Source organism: Epinephelus lanceolatus, chromosome 12 (assembly GCF_041903045.1).
Source record: "Epinephelus lanceolatus isolate andai-2023 chromosome 12, ASM4190304v1, whole genome shotgun sequence".
NCBI lineage: Eukaryota > Metazoa > Chordata > Actinopteri > Perciformes > Serranidae > Epinephelus > Epinephelus lanceolatus.
This window is the reverse complement of record NC_135745.1, coordinates 36,687,309-36,712,248: the sequence shown is the minus strand read 5'-3', so window position 1 is coordinate 36,712,248 and position 24,940 is coordinate 36,687,309. Positions and strand designations below refer to the sequence as shown.

General features: G+C 43.0%; 1 protein-coding gene across 1 annotated transcript in view; it reads left to right on the top strand.

Annotated features, from left to right (window-relative positions):
• The window catches only part of cdh2 (cadherin 2, type 1, N-cadherin (neuronal)), a 75,983-nt gene that overhangs the window by 31,801 nt on the left and 19,242 nt on the right, over positions 1-24,940 (top strand). The window contains exons 3-10 of the mRNA XM_033637651.2: positions 10,085-10,305; positions 15,700-15,867; positions 16,747-16,902; positions 18,833-18,977; positions 19,338-19,510; positions 22,656-22,793; positions 23,267-23,452; positions 24,133-24,386. Of these exons, the coding sequence (XP_033493542.1) occupies positions 10,085-10,305; positions 15,700-15,867; positions 16,747-16,902; positions 18,833-18,977; positions 19,338-19,510; positions 22,656-22,793; positions 23,267-23,452; positions 24,133-24,386 (1,441 nt within the window). The remainder of the gene's footprint in view (positions 1-10,084; positions 10,306-15,699; positions 15,868-16,746; positions 16,903-18,832; positions 18,978-19,337; positions 19,511-22,655; positions 22,794-23,266; positions 23,453-24,132; positions 24,387-24,940) is intronic.

Below are 24,940 nucleotides of genomic sequence, written 5' to 3'. Positions count from 1 at the left end.
TATTTACAGAGGCTGGATCTGCCTGCTCTCGCCGTTAAATGAACTCCCATGTCAAGTGATGACACAGGAGGTTAGACAATTTGTCTGAATTTAATCACATCCAAACATACATCTGTTTTAATTTGATCAGAATTGATAACACACAAATAGCTTCCTGTGGGGTCAATCTCCTGGGAAATAGCTTTGTCTTCTTGAACATTAATTTGCACTTAGCCCGGCGCCAACCAAAGTTATAATGAACTGTTTGGTTTGTTTTCTCCTAGTGAAGGTCCTGTCTGTCTTTAAAGTGTGTGGGAATATGTCCAACGTAATAAATGCAAGGGTACATTTATTTAGGACTGTATTTAAAGTCATTGAATACAATTTTCATAGCCACTTGTAGAAGTTAAACAAATCTTTTTCTGGATTAATGTTTTTAAATATAGTCGTTTTTAAAAAGGTGTAAAAAATAAAGCAGCTATAACTTTTAAAACCATTCCTGCAGCATAATTCATTCTTCATCTGCCAAAATGTGGCTAAACACACAGCTTCTGTTTGTGACTAGTTGAGTGCACGAATGACAAATATGCGAGTGGTCAGGATTTGATTGATACAATATGCCGCCACCCTTTACTGAAACATGCGATGTTTACACACAGACTGACGTGGGAGCATTTCTGTCTGGCACCAGCCATCCTCAACCACAGAGACACAATAGTGTGTTTTCTGCAGTGATAACAGCTCCACTCTCTTGCTAAAATAAGTGAGTACCTTAAGTGATTGTTGATGTAATTTCCATAAACATGCACTTCTGACTCAGTTAAAATGAAAGAGATACTGTGCCAGTGCTGAGCTGCAGCATTGGCCGGCAGTGTTTGACAGATAATATTTACTACAGCTGGAGACAGTGAACCGAGGAGCCTATACCCTAACAATGCATGATTTTAACACTATTAGTTTTCCACTTGGTGAAAGCAAAATGAGACTCTGACATCATTGCAAAAGTCACCTATTCGGTTTTTCCCACCAAAAGCCCGGGATAATGATTGTCCCTGTGGAACAATGATTGGTACAGTTCTGGGCAGAGAGATATATTTCTGCCTCTTCTGTCAGCAACAAATCAGAGACAGGACCCACTCTGCTGCTGTGATTAAAAAGTCTTACAAGACCCAGTGAACATGCCAGCAGAGGTTACCTCATCACTGGTCACTGCCTCCTTCTTTGTCTCTTTTGATTTTTATGATGGTATTTTGATGGGAATGATCAAGGGGAAGAGCTAAATAGCACCGAGTCTGTGCTTTCGAGATCAAAAGGACCTAATAATGTCACATTACAGGTTGCACTGAGGCAGTTTTAGTGCCCGGCCCTCGTGATCAGCCTCTTCAGAAAATATCAGCTCAGCTTGGAACCAGAGGCATGGGGGGCAGATAGTGGTCAGCTGATGTAGCCTTTGGTTGCTTCCCTTTCTTGTCTTTTCTTATTGCTTTTTCACTGTATACTATATATCTGTAAAAGTGATGAAATGGATGTGAGTTTCTTAACTGTACAAAATAATTTAGCTCTTTCTTCTAAGTAGTATCTTTGTTTTTATCGCAGTCGATGCATAAGAAACATGGCTGGGTATCACTAAAAGAATTACAATACCTACACCAATACTAACACCCTTTAGCTGGATTTATACTTGTGCGTCAGCGCTAGCCTAAGCCGTAGCCTACGCACGTGGCCTGCACTGTTGTGAGCATTTATACTTGTACATTGGTGTGTCTGTGTCACTCTGCAGTTACACCTCCAAAACACTAGTCGGCGGCAGGGTTTCTGTGAAGTGCTGTAAAGTTTGGTTGATTCAAAACACACATTAAGCATAACTTAATAGAGACAATTTAAAACACAAGTACACAAATCAGCTTCACTATAACTCGCAGCATTCGCAGACAAACACTTGTCTTTATCTGGACACGTTTTCCCTACAAATACAACATGCTAATGTTTTTAGCACAAGCCTATGGCATTTTACATTGTATAAATTAGCCTAGCAGCTATCAGACTTTTCATGGACAACAGCAACATGTAACAAAGACAAAATTCGGTTTCATTATAACTCACAGGGTTCACTGAGGAAACAACTGTCTTATACTAAATACGTTTTCCAAACAAATTCAACATGCTAATGCTATTAGCACAAGCCTGTGGCATTTTACATTGTGTAAATTAGCCTAGCATCGAGCTGAGATTTCCCCTGCTCATATGAAGCCAGGATAAATCACACACACGACTTAAAATGCTATTTTTGTGGAGGCTTTACTGTTTCAGTTTACAAAAATAGACAGGAGGTCTGTGTCACTGTGACATGTAGTTACATTTCTGGGGAGGTGCACGTCAGGCAACGGTGTAGGAACAGCACTGATTCAATGCAAACGCAGTGCAGAAGAGTCATGGCACTCAAACACTGGCATATTGTAAACAAGAAAAAATAAAGAGCAAAAATAAATAACGTAATGCCAGTAATGCTCCATCATAAGATCCTGACCTTATGATAATTCCTGACCTACAACTTGACCTGGTTTGCACAGACTAGGCTCAATGGACTCACTAAAATACATGTATGAAGCAGGGCTTTAGCTCTTTGACCATGCTTTGATTTGCTCTTCTCTCTGACATACAGTCTGTGCGAGTGTAGACGTGTGTACTAGTGATAAACACTCCAGAGCATTAGTTATTATTTTGGCACGGGCTGTATCTGCAGTGGGAGGCTGCCTGAACGCTGCAGGGAGGACTTGACTTCCAGTCTGTTTATGTCTCCTTGTGCTAATTGACACATTCCGGTGATGCCGTTGCAAATGAAATGTTTGAAATGTTTCCACAGATACACCCAACAACAGTAGAACAATGTCGACATATATTTACACACCAATTGTTCATTCAGCTCGACTAACCCGGCAGTCTGGGCTAAGCCGACTAGCATGCTGCAGCTACTAGACAGCCACTAGTACGCTGTAAAAACTTTCCGAGTATAGAGTGGTTAAGGGTGAATACACGTACCATTACACCCCTAGTTATTTCTCACCCGACAAGAGCCCCTGAGATGAGTTAACTTAATGTCCAGTTGAGAACGCCTGAGACGCAGTAGCGCCGCAACAGCACCGCGGCACAGCAGAGATGGATGCGCGGTGCAGCAGAGCATTCCCTAAAATGTGTATTACTGCGGCGTATGGTCACCAGAGAATGACCTCTGTAATACAGGAACAATAAAAAATGATGCATGTGGCCTCCTTAAATGGCTTATTATTCACAGTCTGATTTCTAAACAGCATCTCAGTGTCTCCACCTGCCTCCAGCTTCCAACCTCACACAGATTGACTTATTTTACTCCTACCTGCTTTTGTTCTCCATCCCCTACCCCTTCCCTCCATTAATCATTAAACCCTTTTGTAGATTGAACAAAGTGACCAATGCCGGCAGTTATAAGGTGAATTAGGGTATAGACAGCAATTAAAATCCGTGACCTTTCCAAGAGGACAGAAGGAGGTCACGGAATAGTTGTTATGGTCATAAAGTTCAACACCTCATTTCATATAACTCTGATTTACATCTGTGAGCTTCTGCCAACTGGCCGCTATAGACTGCAGGCTTCAAAGATTTAGAGACAGGAGACGACATTTACCTAAAACTTAATCCCCAGTCATGGTCTACAGTAATTATAGGTTCCATTCTTCAAAAAGTATCAATTACTGCTCTTTGAACTTGACAGAGAAAGGACAGTGAGACATACTGAGAGGCAGATTTTCCTGCAATCTATAAAGCTATCAGCTTTCGTGCTTTAAGTAGTTCAATTTACCAGCATATTAATTTGATGCGCTTCATAATGAGCTTCACCTGTAAATGTTCACAGGGGTCGCAGCGCTTTTCTGAAAGACATCATAAAGTGTAAGAGTGTTTGACATCCTGGTAATGTGGTCAGTTTAATACCCCCACTAAAGCCTCTGTATCAAGCCGCTCGTCTCAATAACTCACAGAACAAAATCCCAGTAGCTATGCGCTGATAACTGCAGAAGGATGTAGCTTAGCCTTATCAGCTCTTGGCTCCAGTGACACAGTAATCCACACAATGCTCGGCTGTCATTGTACTGGAAAACACAGAATCATTTCATTTACCCAACAAAGGCGCGAGAATAATTGTGATGTCCCCCTGCGCTTCCCCTTCACGACTAACCCATCGAGATTGCTAATTTTCAAAGGCCAAATATTACTTATTCAAAAGAGCCCAGCTGTCATCGTGCATTTTTTTCCTCTGCAGAGAAACCTGTTTTGCCACTGGAATAAGAGGCTCTTACTGAATGTCAGTTTAGGAAGATCACAGCAGCCGGATGCGTTCGGCTAGCTTTTTTCGCTCAGTCAGAACCCAGCAGGTATCTTACTAAGCATGTAACTGATGTGCAGACACGTGACAGTCAGGGGAGAGGGTAATGGTGGTCTCCTAAAGGCCAATCACTGAAGAGACTCCACAGAGAACATTTGTACCCAGAGAACATTTGGCACTCAGAAGGAAATGGAGGTGACTCTTGGTCTGGTGGGGAGTCTGCGTACCTTGTAATTATCCTTTTAAATACAATGACTGTCAAACCTGGTTGCTGCACCCCCCCGAGAGTGCAAATGACCATGTGCAAATGTGATATAAATGCAAGTGTATAAAGAAAAGAAAGAACATGTCAAAATGAATTAAAATAGCTTCCCTTTCCTAAGGGCCAGTTTTGCTAGAATAAGGGAGCTTACAAATCCCTCTGTTTGAGATGGAGCAAGCTCATGTGTAGCCGCTCAGTCATCCATGCTACTTAAATTTCTCAGTGTGTATACCAATGTGGGTGCGTGTGATAAGGGAAGGTAGTATCAATACGTTTTCTGAGGGCCTCTTCATAATTCTCTAATTGAGGCAGCAGTATAAGGAAGGGAAAGAGGCTCCAACAATATGCATAAACTACACAAACCCAAGTGTTGGGGGAATGGTCATTGCAATCAAGCTAGGAAAACGAGCCAGCTGCTTGTTAAATGTGTTTATGCTCTGATGCAATTCCTCTTTAGTTTTCTTAATTGCTAGAGACACTGAAGAGAGTACAAACACTGCATGTTTTTTTTTCTCCATGCAAATCCCTTACATATTTTAGGCCCAGCTATAAATGCATGGAATGCTTTGCGCGTTTGAAGTGCAGTGCATTAGTAAAACGCCTTCAAGGGCTTAGTCTGGCAAAAGGCAGTATCATCATTCCCAGATCCAAGCCTCGGCTACAAACAGTTTACTTTCTGTGAAGAATACCCTATTTTCTCAAAACAGAAATATATATTTGTCTCGTCTCTGCATCTCACTTTCTTTGAAGACATGGATATTCAGAAACGTCTCCATTCAATAGTGTAACATAGCAGCACCTCAAGCACCACCACTGCCCCTCTGCCAGTGCTGGATGATTTATTTAAAAGCATTGATGAGGCCTTCACGACCCCAAGTATATCGACTGGATTCTTGATGATGTTGTTTTTAAATGATCCATTTTAATGTGCATAGTTTATACATTTTAAAAATGCATCTTTATGGATTGCATCAGATCAGAGAGCAACAAAACATTCATTTTTCCACCGGAAGACTAAAAAAAAAAAGCTTTACATTTTAAGCATCTACATGGAAATGGCGATAATTATGAAGAATAGGATGTAATAAGTTGCACAATGGCATTTGTTTACTCACCAGCCTTGAAGCTGTACAATATGCATTCATAATAGCATTAGGCGGAAAAAAGTACAGTTAGAAAGGATAACGTATGCATGCACAATTACGAAAAAATAAAAACATTAGTGTATTGTGCTTTTAGCATTTTGTGCAATAATTGGGCAATTACAGAGTATGCTGTGAAGGATGTTTTTGTGGTCGGGCACAAAGTCGGTACGCTTTTAGATAATGCTGACCTTAATTTGGCATGTTCTCCCCAATTTTGGGCTGGATTAGAATTTCATATCACAGCAGTTTGAATTGAGGTACCAGAGTGCGAGCTCCACTGGGGCTTAACAGGATCTTATAAACAGTGGTGCTGGCATGGATGTCTCACACAGCACATTCAGTTGGAGCCTCTGCTCCATATTGCATTGTCTCATCGCCAGTGCAGGCCACTGTACTAAATCTGCTCACATTCATTTGTGAATAATGCATTTTGTCAGGGGTGTTGTACCGTTTGCCAGGGTTAGGTGGCGGGGGGGTCGCCACTGGGGTATTTGCCTGGGTCTGCATTTATCCACGGCCACTGATGAAACACCTATGCTGAGTATTTCTCAACTGTCCGTGACCTCACTTCCCAGAAATGAGTGATGGTATATTGGGATGATCTCACATGAGAGGTTTCAGTCTTGTCACATTTACAGCACATTAGAGGGACTTTCAGCGTGCTCACTCGCAGCCAGTGTATTTGACAGACAGACATAAAAGCTGAGAGTGTGGAGCGTTTTCTTTGCCTCCGTGCAGTCACGGAGTCCGCATTCCATGTTCCAAATTAAATGTATCTCTCCCTCTGCCTCTCCCTTTCTCTCTCTAACTATTTGTGTCTGTCTGAGTTAGAGTTATCACGTGATGGAGCAGACAATAGAGAGGCACTCTGGCACTACGGAGAGGTTAGCCGGGGTTTTTGTGTTGCTTGTCAGTGAGGGGGGGCATCTGAGCTGTGAATAGGATCATTGAGTCGGAGGTAATTTTGGGCCCCGGTGCAGGGCATTAGTGGGACAGGCTTTTCTGCTGACAGGCCTGTTTCTCCCTCCTCCCCCCATCCTTTTTTTTTTTTTTTTTTTTAACCCCCAACCCCCAGACCCCCTCTGCTGCATCGGCATTTCTGTCCGAACCAAAGGCCTTTATCGTTGTGCCTATGACGACATGTCTGATAGGGCGTGGCAGCCAAGATCTCCTCTCTAGCCCTGCACCTTGGGGAGCCAATACATCTAGATATAGATAAGTTGCAGCAGCCAGGGTTTCACCGGTGCCTCGCTACACATTTCTGTGGTGTTATAAGCCACCAGAGTGTGTCTGATAAATGAATAGACACATGCTAGACATTCTCATTCATTATCATTGGAAATGGTTGTGCCTGCTGGGAGTTTGTGTAGTGATTTCCGTGGGGGCTGAATGTTGAAGGGCCTCTCAGAGGTGTCCTGATGGCCAAATTTCAGACAGTGTTAAAGAGCTGGAGCTCAGCTCAACAAGAGGCACGGGCTAAAATAACTTCCGGTGGGGGGTGGACGGCGCTGTCAAGTGCACTGCTACACACGTTCACAAAAATGTATAGTCAAAAGTGCCAGTTGGACAGAAAATGGAAGCACATGCTGCAGCTTGTGTGGATCCAAAAGAGATGCACTTAAATCCATGAGGTGATGGTTGCTCTTATAAATAGTGAGTTAATAGCTTAAATTATTTGTTTCAGATCTTTAAAACAAACCACCTGAGCCAGATTAATAACATTTGTAGTCTACACATGACTGTTAGTGGTGTCTTGTTGCTACTCACTGACAAAATGATGACTGTGATGCCCCTAAATACCAAGAAGTAGACAAAAATGGTTCCTTTTAATCATCAGCAAGCGCAGCCCAAACTCATACCTGCAGGCATCTAATTTACCTGCAGGCAACTAATTTATATAAGCGATAATGATTATCTTCAGTATGAATTAATCTGCCTGCTATTTTCCCCAATTAATGTAACATTTTTCTGCAGAACATCAGAAAGTCGTAGAAAATGACCATCACAATTACCCAGAGCCAAAAGTGATGTCTTTAATAGTGCATTTTGTCCGTCCCACAAACAGAGAAAACTGTGAAATGCTTAATTAAAGATTAATCAACACATTGTTTCAGCTCTGCTCACACTTGCTGAATAATATTATAGCACCTCAGTCAGAAGAGTGTTAGTGAGACAATACCCAGCTCCAAGTGAAATTCTTAAATCTATAGTCCTCTGCTGCATTGTGAGTTATTTTGACAGTCCCTTACTCTGTATTCTACCTCTGTCTGAGTATCTGCTGACTTGGGCTGGCTGGTGATTGCCTGAAGGCTTTGAGTTTACAGGCGGCTGGCTTTAAGGCAAAACCCTCGGAGAGAGAAGGTCATCTATCTGATGTCAGCTTTGCAAGGTTCAAAGAGAAAAAAAAAGCTAATTGGTCAAGGATAATTGAACAAATGCAGCCAGGAAATAGACGGTCAATATGAAGTGTATTGCAGTATGGAAGAAAGATCTTGTCATCTTCTGTCTTCATTATTGAAACCGCCGGCTGTGTTGCGACGCTGTGTCACCTTTGTGTGCTGTTGAGCTGTATTCAGATGAAGTGTGATTCTCCAGGTGAAGAAGGTGCTGTTTTTGTTTTCGACAGTGTTTAAACCTTGTAGCAGGAGCTGTAATGGAGTGCAGCTCATGGTCCTTGCAGAAGATTTGTTCTCCCTGTTTTGATTAAGTACAGCGAGGCTGCATTTTCATTCCTCAGGATGTATATATTGTGACGGCGCTGTTCGACAAGCTTCCCTTATGCAAGCTCCCATTTTTGATTCAATCTCGTTCTCTCTTACTGTCATTCTACTTCTCCCCTTCAATGCTGTATAGGACGCTCACTCTGGTGTTTGGATTTCTCCACTCTTTTGTTTTTGCCACATTCACTTTTCAATAATAGGCTGTTTTTTTTTTTTTTTAAGGAATGTTTTTATTTCAATTTCCTTCTGCTGCGTTGCTTTCAGCCATTCTGCTTTTAGTCGTTCACCAAGAAAACAAGTACATCTGGGACCACGGGTATCTACCTGAAAACATCTGCCTTGACTGCTGTTACAAGCAACAAGGAAAGTGCTAAACTCACCCCTGTCATCACTGAGAGATTTATTAGCAGGAGGGTGTGGTGCACTTCACCACAATCGATTGCACATGTTTGGGTGATACTATTAAATTAGGCCCGGGGGCCAAACTTAGGACTTCCTTTAGACCCCAAACTGATCTAGTGCATCCTCTCCTCGAGCCCAAAGGAACTCGATGCACTCCGAGTGCAGATGATACTCTGAAGACATCTGTGGGTCCCCAAGGTAGCAGCACAAAGGAAGATTAGGCACCCTCCTTCAAGGCTTTTGTTAAGTAATTCCACATCTCCTTTAATAATTCAAAGCGGCACCAGCAGAACCTTCACACAAACGATATATGGTAACGCTGTGATCTCTGTGGCCGGAAGGAATTTTTATCTTTTTCCTTTATGCCGTTTTGTGTGCCATAAACATGAGGGGGGCCTGCCAGGGAAACATATCCGTACAAAAGGATCACACAATGCAGCTCTTAGATGTTGAGGTGTGTGTGTGTGTGTGTGTGTGTGTGTGTGTGTGTGTACATGTAGGAGCTACGTAGGCTGTGCTGTACTGTCAGTCACTTGTAACATGAACCGGTGTTGTACCGCTGCCACTGAGGCACCAGTGGGACTCAAGCCCCCATGAGCCACCTGTCTGCAGTGTATATATGCGTGCGCGAGTTTCGGTGTGTTTTCTGTGTGAACACGCCGATGAAATAAACATCACATGCACTTACCTCTGTCTCTTGAGGAACTGAGGATCGGTAGTCATCCACGGAAGGCATCCCGGTATGTCATGGGGGACAAAGCTAGCATGCGATGGCCTTAGCTGGGAAGAAAATAAGACTTATCAAGCTGAATTCAAGAAACATGCTCCTGCACGCTGTATATATTTTCTCAAACCCAGGCACAGCGGGGTATTTAGACAGTCTAATTTACACGTCAGGTTTAAAATGTAATGTTTGGGGTTTTTGGGCTCTTTTTTTTTAATAGACCTTAAGGGGCACACTTCCCTTTTTTCTTTAGTTTTCTCTCCCTCCAACTCTCTCCTCCACTGCACCTGTTTTGAGCAATACCTTTGGGGCACAGCTTGAAGTGAATAATGTATGAGCGAGAGGGAGAATCAGAAAACCTTTGTGGACCCTCTGTGTCTGGCTGGCTGTCTGTCTTCCACCTCCTTTGTCTCTATCTCTACTTTTTTCCTCTAGGTTTCTCTCTCTCTGCTGGGTTAATTTTTTTTTTAACTTAAATGTATCCATCTCTTGCAGTGAGGTTCTTCGACTGTGGCCGAGGTGTTCGGGTGCAGTTTGAATGCAGCAACCCATCTGACTTCCGGATAGAGGCCGACGGAGTAGTTTATGCTGCCAGGAGTATTCAGCACTCTGAGCTCCCTGCGTTACCGCTGCTGATCAAGGCCAGTGACACCAGCACTCAGCAGCAATGGGTGACCCAAGTCAGGCTGACACCCTCCACGCACTCCAGCCAGCAGGTGAATATACCTCAGCCACTTCCATTACATTTCTGACTTGTTTGTTGTTTGCTTGACTGATGTTACTGCTGTAGAAAGGTGGAATGATCAATTCTCCCCTCGCATCAAATAACTTACGCTTATTAGGCACACTGCACATTCACAGATGACTAGTTCCCTAAATTGTAGCAGGTGTTCCGAGAGACTGGATGGATGCTTGCTAATTAAAACTTAATGTGTCAATTTACTAGGAGCACAAACATATACTCAACACGGTCAGTGGGTAGCAAGAGCAGATGCAAAATAGCTCCTCATAAAGTTGATTTCAGTGAGCATGCCTTGTGATTGTGAGGTTATTGCCTTATCATCCAAAAGGGGACGCACCTCTTTCAGCGCTTCGGAAGACAGGAAGCATCTGTCTGAGCTGCAGAGTACCGCTCTAACCGTTCCGCTGGACGTGTTGTGCAGTCATCTGCAATTAGTTAGGATGACCGTGTGCTCATATGTCAACATTGTGGTTGGCTGAGGATCAGAGGAAGTGCACAAAAAAAGCAGTGCACATGTCCTGTCCGTCTGCCTTGTAACCAGGAAATGAAAAGAAGCTCCAGAGGCTGTGTTATTGTAGAGGTTTTAAGTTCAGTGCCAGTGGATTATGTGATCCTGCTCAATTAGATAATATCTGTTGCTTTAAACCTACACGAGTGATGCTACACACAGACGCACACATGCGTCTGTCAACTCTGTGTGGTACTCTGTATCCCAGGGGTGCCCAAGATGTTGCCTAAAGCAAACATCTATTGCTGTGTTAAGATGCAAAATGGTACTAGGATCCCATTTACCTCCATTTTCTCATCTCATTTGCACAGAAATCTGGCGGGCCAAATCAAACCTTATGGTGGCCCATCTCTGGCCCATGGGCCCCACTTTGGGCAGCCCTGCTCTATCCTGACCCACTCTGCAGGGCTATAAGTGAGCCTTCATGTGCATGTGTTAATAATCACTGCAGTAAGATGTTGGATCATTAGCCTTCCGGTGTCTTAATGAACGCCCCCAAATGCAATAATCGTGTTTGTTTCACAAAGAGCAATGTGTGTCTTTTTTTTTTTTATCCCTGTAGTACACTTAAGCAAATGGCCACAAGTGGCCATTCCTAAATGGGCAGCGCTGCAGATAATCTCAGGAAAGGCGGGTGTTATATTTTATGTGGCCGCAGATTAAAAGTTAATACTGACAGTTATGTGTTGTTACTGTCAGTGCTGCGGGCGTGGCGGTCTGCTGTGCCGAAATTAAACTAGTAGCTGGTAATGATTTCATGGCTTTTCAAAACACCATCGTTAGCCGCTGACACTCATTTACTATAGGGACTCCTGCAGGTATGTGATTTTAATGGTACCATTAGTCACTGTTGTCAGCTGGTCAAAGACAAATACATACTTGTCCCACACAGGTAAACATAGATTTCTTTTTTTTTTTTTTTTTTTTTTTTTTAGTTTTTAAATAAAAGGCAGAGCCCACATTGGCTGTCAGTGTTCACACATATTATCAGCAGTGTCATCAGCAGCCATACTCTGATCTGTATCTGCCAAGAGCGCTTGGGTTTGCCCTGATTTGTCCGTAATGAAATCAGGGATTGACTTTCCTGTATCTTGAATGTTTATGAGGTCACGAGCGGTTATCTGGCCCCCCAGCACAATTATTGTCATGAATCATCACGCATCTCTTAATCACATCAGCGATTAAATTTTTTTATTAGTCCATGAATGCGGCAGCCTTGGGGAAACATTTTAATCAATGACAACCAAACAATATCGTCATTAACATGAGTGTCCTCGGCTACTATCTCCACCTCTGTTAGAACCCCAGCTCCACCGCAGTTCTTGTCAATATCTGAAAGGGAGAATTTTCTAAAAGGGCAAATACACACATGCCTAATCCTGTCACACACACACACAGGCCATCACTCAGCCTAAAACTCTCCTAGACTCTGAAGTAGACTCCCAGTCAGATGATGGAGGGGGTTCGGAGAGTGTAGATAGGTGCAGACCTCCAGCGCACCGGAGATAGATGCGTGTTGGGCTGAACAAACCCACCATGCCATTCATCATTCCAGACGCAGGTTGCAAATAATTACTGCTCTCACTCGCACCCATTTTAATAGGGTAATAGATATTTCTGAAGCATGCTCCTTCGCTATCTGTCCGCTTGCCTCTCTGCATTTCCAATGTGTGAAAGCAGTATAATCGGATTTCAAACATGATTAGTGGAAGCTCTGCGACAGCTCCCCAGATGTTAGAAGGGGGGGACAGTGCGGGATATGGGTCACGCTATAAGGTGACAAAGTGGTAATTAATTTCTGTGTTTGCATAGGACACCGTTGTATTTGTGGGACTCGACTACCTCGCAACCAAACGCAATTCAAATAATTACAGGCAACAGTAGGGAAGATACTTCAAGGGATGTGACAGCTCTATTGAAATTCCAGCTATCATTCATTGACATTGACGGATTTTACATATTGTTTTTCTGTTTTCCTTCCTGCCTCGTTTTGTTCAAGGTTATTTTAACTTTCTCTGGCACTACTTCAGTCTCCTCAGTCTCTGGAGCAGCATAGGCAATTTGAGCCATCTGTGTGTTTAGTGTCTGGCTTGCAGGTACCATCCTCCTTTGTTTCAAATCTCATTCATTACAGCCGAGGGAGGATGGCAGATCCATTATGGAAGCTGGTCTGTCTGTGTGGGTGCATTTTATCAGGACATAAGAAGAGGTCTGCCATTTAAAGTGAACCAGCGCTGGCGGTGTGCGGCTGCAGCAGTAGCCACACCAAAGCGGTTCAAGGAGTATCATCACATGTTGTACTGTAGATATTTTAAGCTACAAAGGACGACGCAAAAAAATGGATTGTTTGAACACACATTTTGAATACCCATTAAAATGACATTTGGAAGAGCTTATTAGCTTCACAGGAAATGGAAGCCTGTTTACTTTTATCACCACATCAATTTCCTTTGGTATAACCAAAAGGAAAGGGTCATCAATCAACATACAGCAAGGTGTCACTTCAGTATGTGGCTTGGCATGGGCTGTTGGTGATTGTAGTGTAATGGATACACGACCAGAATTAAGTCTTTCATCCCAGCAGGGTCAACATAATAATAATGTCTCCAGCAATGCTAGCAGTTATGTGAGGCTGTACTGAGACACAGCAGGACGTTGAGCTGAAAGCTAACATGTCCACAGTGAGAATACTAACATGCTGATGATCACTATGTCCTCCATCTTTGTTTAGCATGTTAGCAACTAGCTATAATACAGTAATGTATTAAGAGACCTGACTACAGCATCAGTGGTTGGGCTCTAAGTTGCTAAGTGGCGTATCAACCAAAATGGCTCCATGTCTGCAGTATGAAATTACCCAGATGATCAGTGCTGCTTCCGCATCATTGGGCCCATGGAGCAAGCACACTAGAGCATGGCTGAGAGCAGCTGAGGTGCCAACTACTGTTGACTTCCTGTTTATGGCTCTCCTAACTTGAATGAGTATAAAATGATTTAACGTTGAGGCTCTTCTAGGGCTGCTCGATAAATTTTGGTCAAAATTGAAATCACGAATATGCAAACGATTATGCGGTGCACGTGATGACTTATATTGGTTACGCGACGGCATGTAATTTCTGTCTCTACGTGGTCGCGCGTTTACAATTCTCCTCTGCTCTCTGTATCGCGCACGGTGGAGTTCGGCCCCGATGCGCGCACACACACAGACAAACCTCTCTTGCTCTCCCTCTGCCATTTTCCGCATGCTGTTTTTTAAATCTTCCGCGATCACCTGCTCCTCGCATTTTTCGTAGTTCACCTACTTGACTGGCTCATGGAGTGAATAGAGGAGAGGAGGGGAGGGGGTGTTATTGCGCATGTGTGGCTTCCGTAGAAGACAAAATAACATCTCAAGGCGTCCGTGACCAAAAATCGCTTACCCTCGATTGCATTCATTTTGAAATCGTTTGACCTCAAAATCGTAATCGCGATCACCACACGATTAATTGCACAGCATTAGGCTCTTCTAGACTTTCCAAATGTTATCAAACTGCATGGATTAAATCTTGATAGTGGGACGAGTAATTTTGCTGGAGTGTGACGCTCAGAAAACTTTATCTTCTGATTTATAGATGTCTATGGGAAAAAGTATTTTCTGGCCCAATGGCATCACATGATGGAACCCGAAAATTGCAGTACCGTTGTTGTAATAAGGTGCTGATCACTGACAATAGACTTGAAAGTGGGAAACAATTGTTGCACACTCTGGCTCCACATGTATTTTCCTTTTGTTTATTTATTCTGAATTTGAAAAACAGATAATAAACAAAAGAGAAGAGAAATGCTTATGGAGCCAGAGTGTGCGACACTTGTTTCCTAATTTCAAGTAGGCTAACTAATAAAAATAACATGCGATTAGTTTAACAAGTAGTTAGTGGGCCAATCAGTCAGGGCCAATGTCGTCATATCATTTTTTATTTGTAAAAAAAAAAGCGGTGGCACGGCTCTGCGGTGCGCTTCATCCCATGGCTTCATGAAAAAATGTGCTTTTTTAATGACGTGCTACACATTGGTTTTGTTTCTATGACAACGTCTTGACATTAACGTTAGCTAGGTAGCTACATAATGATATGTTAACAGAACGTTCAGAGATAATCACAACACTAACTAGTGATATTCAATGTTTGGTCAGTCTGCTCCCACAAGTAGGCTTTTCTGTCTTTGTTGTGACCATTTCTGTCTGACATGTCATTCAGCTCGGGATAGATCGTGCAGTGACGACTTTTGAAAAGTTGACTTATTTTTAACTTGGAAGTGCTCGGAGCAGTCGCACTTAAAAGCCGAACGCTTGGTGCAGCGTCTTGTCTGAAGGCGGCTGCATATGCTCCCTCCTGATTGGGAACAGTTAAAAATAGATGCTGGCACTCAGAAAAAGACGCTCCGTGGACACAAGCCCTAAGGGCAAGTTGGAATTTTGGCCTGATTGTGGCACTAGATGAATTGTTAAGTAATCATCAAAGTAAAGACAATTCATCCTTTCTGCACCTAATTTCATGGTAAGCAGTTCAATTGTAGAGACATTCAACTCAAAACCACAAATGTGAAGGTCATGCTGTTGCTCGAGAATGAATTTTTTTTTTTTGAGATAACAGAAGTCATAGGATTCATTCTCTAGAGGTCATGGATGTCCGTACAACATTTCCTGGCTCTCCATCAAGTAATTTCAAATCAAATACTCCTGTCTGATGTGGACCGACCGTCCAACCAACCAACACCCATAGAGCCATGCCGCTAGCGTGGCTAAAAATTAATGTACTCATATTTTTCAACAAAGATACGATCTCCACCCAGCTCTCGAACTAAATCATTTCCTTTTCACAGGTCCAGCAAGTTGCTGCCCCTCCAGTCATGTCCAAGGATTTACAGGAAATAGTGTTTCCATCACGGAACACGGACAGCCAACTCAAACGCATGAAGAGAGACTGGGTCATCCCCCCAATCAATGTCCCGGAGAACTCACGAGGCCCATTCCCGCAAGAGCTTGTCCGGGTAACGTAGCTCACCCAAGCGCATGCATGCACTGACACACACACAATCACACACCTCTCACAACTTGAAAGAAAATGCTTTTTGCCTGATATGACAACCTTGTGGGTCCCCGTTGCCCTAAGCTCCCACTCAGAGGGTCACAGACATGAGACTTATGCCTGCAACAAAATGCTTCATATTTACAGCACTTTGCTAAAGGTCAGGGCTCTTTTTCCCCCGCTGTATTATTTATCTTTTGTTTCAGGGGGCGGTCGGTACTAACGTAACCTGGCATTATTTAGAAGCAGAGAGAAATCTGAAGTGCCCACCAGCGCAATTGTTCCTCGGTTGCCTGTCGAGATATTATACTCCTTTTATCACGGCTCAAGGACACTCACAGTTCAATTCATTTGTAACCATTCTCTGGTCAGGGCCGGGTGTGGATGGCAGTGCTCAGGACAGCTAAGAAGTAGATCCTTTTTCAGCGTATTAAGCTGACTTCCTAACCGAGTTTTAAGTCCTGTACATGCTATTTGTATGCATTATATTTAATCCGCCCATATTAGAAGGGATGTTTCCGGGCTTTAGTGGATGATATCAGAATGAGGAAATACTCTGTTTGCTCAGCATGGATCCAGGGTGTAGGCACAGAGGGTCTCAGCTTACATGGCAAACAGGATAGACGGCCTGGCCAAAACCGAACTTCAGCACTACACAGAGACACACTCTCTTTGTATGCACTCTTGTACTTGCACAGCAACCTATATTTAAACTAATACTGTATTTTGGTGCTGAAATACACACAAGGTGTACATGTTTATGAGAGAAATATCAGTTCATGTGTTGCCAGATATGATTTCAGCCTAAAAAGCTTTCACTAATAAATCTTTCCACCCACAGATCCGGTCGGACCATGACAAAAACCGGTCCCTCAGATACAGTGTGACAGGCCCTGGCGCTGACCAGCCACCCACTGGCATCTTCATCATCGACCCGATCTCCGGAGAGCTGTCAGTCAACAAGCCCCTGGATCGAGAGCACATCCCCAACTTCCACGTACGTCAAACACTATAGTTGATTTAAAAAAAGGAGCTTTTTGTGATATTCAGAGTGTATCCATGATTTAGAGGTTGTCTTTACATGGTTCTCAACATGGAGGCGGCTGAGCTGGCGGCTTGCTGCTAACTGTGCTAACAGCGCTAGCAACAGCAGAAGTGCTAACAGAGCTCACAGTGTCAACCCAGGGAGGGGGACTGGAGGGTGAAGGGGAAGAAGAAAGATATACTTTATTAATTCCTGAGGGGAAATTAATTTTTTCCACTCTGTCATACACACACATGCACAAACAGGACCTATACATGCATGGGCTGAGCTACTGCCACCTTTAGGCTCTATGCATCCGTGAAGACACCATCTCAATATCAGCAGTAAATGCCATGTGAGCGCACTGCAGAGCATCAGCGCTTAGCTAGCCAGTGCATGGACTCACATGCACTTCCGAGCATGCGCTGTCTGGTCGTCCACCGTAACAACTATAGCAGAGAAGCTCGGATTACAACACACACAGAGGCAGCGTGACTTCAATCTCTGCTCAGGACGCCATTATTCCACTATATCTTTAAATAAGAAGTAGTTAGCTGCTATACTAATGATGTGAATATCTCACAGAGCTCCTTTAATGATATCCTTATGATTTGCAAATGATGTTTCCAGCCTGCTTTATCGAGAGAAATGTGTTCTCCCTGGTGGCGCTGTGCAGTCCTGCCGGGCATGTGCTCAGGGGTCATGTGTAGTCCAAACAGTCTCCTCAGACCCAGTAAAGACCGAGGTCTCTCAGGAAATCTGACTTATCCGTCTGAGAATGTAAAGGATTTAATATTTCTCAAATATGTGTGTGTGTGTGTGTGTGTGTGTGTGTGTGTGTGTGAGAGAGATACATTATGATAACCTCCAGCTCCCTCAGAGCTGCTTTAATCATTAGTGGTTCTCCCATTACACTGCAATAGTCTTTAAATTATACAGCTTAGTTTTTAATGCTGTTCATTCATGTGCTTTAACACAAACTGGTCAGGGAAGGCTGTAGTTAAAATGAAATGATAGACTTCACTGCCAGAGTCTACTTGCGTGATCTTTGAAGGTCACAAAAGACTTCCCAACAAAGAGCCCTCACAGATGTCCACACTGGTTGGATTGAAGCTGAGTATGAGCTGCAAAGTGTGGAGCGTTACAGCAGCACCAGCTCAGTATGGGTTTAGTTGTCACTGATTTGTGAGTTTGCCCCTCAACTTCCTGTAATTTCCACCAGTAATTTACCTTTACACTATTACATACAGTATTATTCGTTTACACTTTATGTAGACTGTGAGATGTTACATGCAGAGGCATACGATGTGTGCTGTTCATAGCCTGCAGATTTAAATATACACTTCATTCCTTTATTTATTAAAGAACATGAATGGATGGAATCACAGCGAATTGAAATACTGTGTAAGGCAACAACCTCCCAGTTGTGTTAATGCGGGAAAGATGCATTTGAAGTGCAAAAAAATGCAGCAGATCAGAGTTGTTTTCGTAAAACAGAACTGAACCTGCGCTGACCCAGTGTAGGCAACAGTGCTGAATAAAATCAGAGTGTATCTGTTTTAGGAGAGGACCAGCTGAAAGGCTTGTGTTGTTGTCGACTCTGTGGCAGGTATCTTACTGAATCTAATCATTTGCTTCTCTTTTGCCTCGCTCATGCTGGAGCTTGTTGTGAGAAGAATTTAGTCTTTTTAAAAACCCAATCCCTCTCTTGGTCATGCTGGTCTGAGTAAAGAGGATTTGCTCTTCTACGTACCGTAAATGATTTTTAGTGATGGTTAATTATCACAGCAGTTGAATGGCGATTGAATTGCCTCCTTGATTATCCCAAGATATTGTTTGCACAGTTGAGAAGCGTTCTTGCTTGAACAGTTCTACAGTCCAGATGTGTTTGTGTTCCCTCCAGCTGAGAGCTCACGCGGTGGACCTGAACGGCAACCAGGTAGAAAACCCTATTGACATTGTGATCAATGTGATCGACATGAACGACAACAGACCCGAGTTCACGCACCAGATCTGGAACGGCACTGTTCCAGAGGGTTCCAAGCCAGGTAACACACCACATAAAGCCAAGCAGCGCATCACACTGTATGAGCAACCGATTGGCTGTAGTCTGAGCCTCCGGCTTCACATGCTGCCATAGAGCTAGAAGATCAAACAGCATTGATAGCATTCCTGGGGTGGCCACTTTGTTAACTTTGCTTTTGCTGTATGTAAGCGTTCGGGGGTATTTTTAGATCACAAGAACCAACATTGGACGTCTGTATTCCAAAGCTATAAATCTACTAGTGTTCAATATGGTGCTTTTCACTCAACTTCTAACGTCATTTGATTGCCATTAAAAAAAAAGAAATAAATGGAGAGATGACATGAAAGTATTTGCATCTTGTCTCTGTCTGTCTATCCTACAGGAACATTTGTTATGACAGTGACATCTGTCGACAAAGACGACCCCAAAACAGCTAACGGGATGCTGCGTTACAAGATCCTGTCTCAGACTCCAGAGAGTCCAACCTCCAACATGTTCACCATCAACAATAAGACAGGAGGCATCATCACAGTGGCTGCAGGCCTGGACCGAGAGGTGCTTGACATGTCTTCTTTCTTTCTCTTTTCTGATACCACTCTATGACTTAGCTTTCTCTCTCTTGATTTCATATACCTCAATAGAGTTGCCACTATTTACTACTTATGAATGTAGACTTATGATAAAAGTATTGCACTGGCATTTAAGTAAGACTTTCATTAGCAAGGCCACTTACTGTTAATTAATTTCCATCTTGCATTTGCTGCCTGGTGTAGATGTACATCATCATATCCATTTTTCATGTTTACATAAAAGAGCTGAATTTTTTTTTAAATATGATGACAAAACACAGCTTGAGTCTATTTGCTAATATCCAGACTGTCTGAGAACTAATGAGCCAGAGTGAATTTCGTTGATTACCAACTAAATGAGAAGTAGAAATGGACTTAGCTGTTTCACACTTATTTACTCTTACAAGGAGGCAGCGTGCATCACTGAGCAGCTAAATGTTTCCTTTCCTTCTGTCTCGCCTCCTCTGTCTTTTCTTTCTCCAAGGCAGAGGCTTTACTTGCATTTTCCTCCATTTCCCGTGCTGTAAATGCTACCACTCTTTCATTTAATTGGATCGCATGGCTGTTTGGGAAAATAAATAAAATAATATAGAAAGCTGGAGCCAGTTGGTGCAATTCTAGTGAGGGCAATCTGGCTAGGTGGCTGCTCAATCACTTCCACCCTGGGGCCGCCGTTTTATGTCCGCCAGTTGCCACCATGAAAGTAATTTGCCCGGCTCTCATTACCTAGCAACTGGTCCGTCACCTGAGTGGCTTTTAATGTGAAAAGAGTCATTTGTTAGCTTCATGATGGTGTACATAGCCGAGGTGCAAGTTTCACACATGCACTCACAAACTCACATCGCCCATAGAGAATAAATGAGATTTATATAAAAAGCCACTGTTAGTCATCATAATTAAGAAACGAGCCTGGTCAGATTTGTTTCATTGTAGTTGAACACATTAATACCGATGTACATTGAGTTGCAGGCTTATTAGGGTCTGACACAATCTAAAACAATAGTCCAGAAAAAATCCTTTCTTTGTGACACTTTAAATGTTCTGTTTTTGCACACAAATTGTCAGATGTGTGTGGATTCAACTCTGTGGTCATTTTGGAGGCTGTAGCTTGTGGCAGTGTTGTGTTGACCTGCATTCTAATGAATGTACTAATCTTTTATCCTCATGTACATACAGTCAATTCAGTGAGCAAATCCACATTTGCCAAACACAGCTACAGAATTGATTATATCAGGGGTGGGAAACATACGGCCTGTGGGCCAGAACCAGCCCGCCGAAGGGTCTAATCTGGCACAGTGGATGATTTTGCACATCTAATACTGGTGTACTTGTGACAGCTAATGCCTCGTTCACACTACATGACATTTTTGTCTGTTCCAACGGTCACTATGTCAGATTAGGCGATTGTGGAGTCATAAAATTGTGCCGTGACTTGGCTGACAGACATGACACACTACATGATCATCCACACCAATCATTCCTGGTCGTCTTTCACAATGTGTGTGTGATGTCATCGGGTTATTCTTGTCCAGTCACTGTGGCTGATCATGTGCCAGCCGAAATGCCTTGTTAGAAAATGAAGGGGTTCTCTCAAACTGAATTATATATAATAGGCTTTTAATTTTAAACGGGTATAAGTAAAAAATATAAAAAAATAACAGCTTGTTTATAATGTAGTCTGTTTCAAATGAAGCTGGTAGCCTCTGCAGTTGTGGTAAGTAAAAGCCCAGACAATGTTTTTTAATCTTATTACTAGGGTTGGGTACCAAAACTCGGTACTTTTTGTACTTGGTACCGATTCACATCGGTATTACCGAGTACCGATTCACTTAAAATGAATTGGTGCCAAATTTCGGTACTTGAGGTGGAGGCGGAGCGAGAGCGCATGACTCGCACCTCAGACTCAGCAACAATGGCGACAAAAAAAAAATGTGCAGACAAAAGTTAACGTGCAGCACTGTTCCTAAATGTTCTCAATAAAATGTTGAAACTGAGAAAACTTTAAAGAATACCGAAATAAGGTACCGTTTGGTACCGGTACCAAATTCCAGATACCGGTACCGTATCGGTTCAATTACGAACGGTACCCAACCCTACTTATTACTTTATATCCTCCATTATGAAGAAATAACATTGTTTGCTAGCTTGATGCTAATGGCAGTACTCAGAAGGGTGCTAAAGTGCAGCTGCTGTTTGACGCCATCATTTTTCCCTTTTGACTCCGTGTGGTAACATCCCTACAGGAAATATCAAAAAGGCTGGGGTATTGTTGACATACAATTGTCTATGGCAACCGATCGCGCTGAGTTTCTATTGGTCAAAGTGTCAGCTGTGACGGGAGCAGTCGTGAGTGGCAACAAAAAAAAAAATCAAACATGCCTTTCTGTCTGGATGTCATGAGTCAGTTGTCATCTGCTATGGCACACTAAAACGACGGATTATTGCTTCCAACACTTGCTGTCGTTCACGATCCAAGCCGACGCCGTACGATGCTGCATCAGGCTATAATCAGGCTAATATCGTGTAGTGTGTCCCTAGCATAAGAGGCACCAGGTTTCAGGAGCAAGTTCAACAGTGAGTGGCCTACTTCATGTAAAATGCTGCTTCAGAGGCTTTCCACGCTGACCACAATATAGCTCTCTAAAAACCAATGAATACTTATTATGGACATATTTAAAGGTATTGAATATTGTGCAAAACATTGTCAATGAGCAGCTTCAGTAGAAAAGATTCTGCATCTGTGTTAGAACAGTGTTTGTGAAAGCCTACTTCTACGGCACTGCCAAAACCTCAGATTTGTAAATGGTTTGAAAGGCAGCGGATACCTGAACTGAGGCATATTGTTTAAACGGTGTCTCAAGACATCTAATGCTGTTTAACATCTGTTTTGTAAATGGATGAACATTTGCACAATGTACTTCTGTACACTAAGAGAAAAGGAAAACGTTGGAGGTGTTGTTTTTTTGTAGGTTATTATGCAATGGTTTTAGTGGTCCCGCCCACTTGAGATCAAATTTAACTGTATGTGACTCATGAGCTAAAATGAGTTTGACACTCCTGGATCATATTGTTCAAATATCCATAGAATTGTGTTTTAATCCCACTATTGCATCTCTTCTCTCTCCCTGCAGAAAGTGCCTCAGTACACGCTGATCATCCAGGCCACTGACATGGAGGGCAATCCCATGTACGGCCTCTCCAACACAGCCACCGCTGTCATCAGAGTCACGGACGTTAACGACAATCCACCAGAGTTTACTGCTGAGACGGTAAGAAACAAACTCATATCTGAGACATCAACACGGTAATCTTAGCGAGGAGAAAGCACCACGAGGACCCCTATTTCACCCCATATATGCACTCAACCGCCAGCTCTGCTCACTTACCTAGTTCTGCTTGACCAGCATTTCCGAAGCCATACAGATATACAAGTAGCCAGCCATGCGTAAAGTGTTATATCCCCCTCCAAATGTTGACACATGCAACTACTAGGATGTCTGCCCAAGTGTGAGAGGCACTTACTGTGCCCACGAATCACTGAAATTTGTAATGCTACTGTCGTGCTATCAGGGGAGGACAGGGAATGAGATGACCATGACGACATGATAAGTTACCTTAGATGTCTATTTACCCAAGATTGGTCCTGCTGTGCTGTGTGAGGCAGGGCTCGGAGTATTTTCTGCTGCCACAGCAGTATCACTAACAGCTCGCTGTTCTGTACGTTCATGGTTTATTCATGCAGTTTTTCGGCGAAGTGCCTGAAAACCGTGTGAATGTCATTGTGGCCAACCTGACGGTGACTGACAAGGACCAGCCCAACACGCCCGCCTGGAATGCCGTCTACAAAATCACCGGGGGCGACCCCACCGGCAGGTTTTCTGTGCCCACTGATCCAACCACTAACGAGGGCCTGGTAACGGTCGTCAAGGTAAGGCCTCCTCTTCAAACTCCACCCCTACAATCCCTTGGAGATGCATAGTAAATGTATGCGTTCTGTACTGAGAGGTCTGGGGATGTTTGGCTCTACATATGGCAGTTTGAATATTTGTTATGTTGCCCCTCCAACAATGAAGAAAGCAAATAAATAATCCAACTGCCCAGTTCAGTTACTCGAAGAATAGGAACCTCTTGTGTAATGCAACTCATATGAGCCTAGTTATGATAAAATTATAGAGCTCTGCAGCAGATGTGTCACATATATTACAATTTAATTTGTTGACAATCCACTTTCTGACAGTGATTAGTATGGTCTAAGTGCTACTAGCGAATTTCCAGCTTGAGTTATGTGTAAATTCAGAATTGTAATACATAATTAAAATTTAAAACACGATTTTGACATGCCGAAATGGTTGGTTGCACAACTCCTCCGCCAGCTCTCTGTTTTGTATCCTTCAACTGACCACAAAAGGATAGTCTCTTTATCGCATCTCATTGTCTATTGTGAGCTTCCACAATACAATTTTTCAGGCAAGAGGAAGAAAAGGCTTCAGTTCTTGGGGTTGTTCTTTCACGAGTTTCACATGACCAAAAACGTGATTCCCTTTTGTTAAATCCCTGCTGCATTCTGATTTGTGATACACTGATATTCTCTCTCTCACTGTTTTCCAGCCTATTGACTATGAAATCAGTAGGACGTATGTGCTGACAGTGGAAGCGAGGAACGAGGTTCCCTTGGCCAGAGGCATCCACTCTCCTCGTCAGTCCACTGCCACGGTCTCCATCAGAGTGATAGATGTCAACGAGAGTCCCTACTTCGAGCCCAACCCCAAACTCATTAAACTGGAGGAGGGAATGATGCCCGAGTCGACACTGACTGTCTTCACTGCACAGGACCCTGATCGCTTCATGCAGCAGACCATCAGGTAGATTTTATAGAGGAGGTTCAGTACAAATCTTCAGTCCAGTTCATAGCTCAATTTTTTAGAATGACTGTTCTACCTTAAAGGAATATGCTGATTTTTAACCAGCTCTGTATCATAACAATGTGGGTAGTATGTGTAAATAAATTGGTAATGGTAAACCTCCCTCTGTTGTACCAGCGCCCAGATCTCCCTGCTCATCCCCCAGCTCAAATCCGCCAGATGACGCGTTTCTTGCTAGCTCTAGGGCTGAAGCTCTATCCACAGATTGTTCTTCCACATATGTTTGCCCGCCACTACAGACACAAAGCTTATAGAAGCGGATCTCTCTTTCTCTCTCTCAAATCAGATGAAACTGTAAAACCAGTCAGTGCTGATCAAATATAAATCAAGATTCTGTTATTGTATAGCCTTTTTCTTGCCTAAAATGTCTTCAGAAATGTTTTTAGTGTACTGTTTGGCTGGAATCAGAGAATTTGTGAACAGGAAGTGGGTGCCATATTGTGTTAGCGTACTGTTTAAGTGTAATATGAGATGGTTTGTTACCAGCCGGCTGC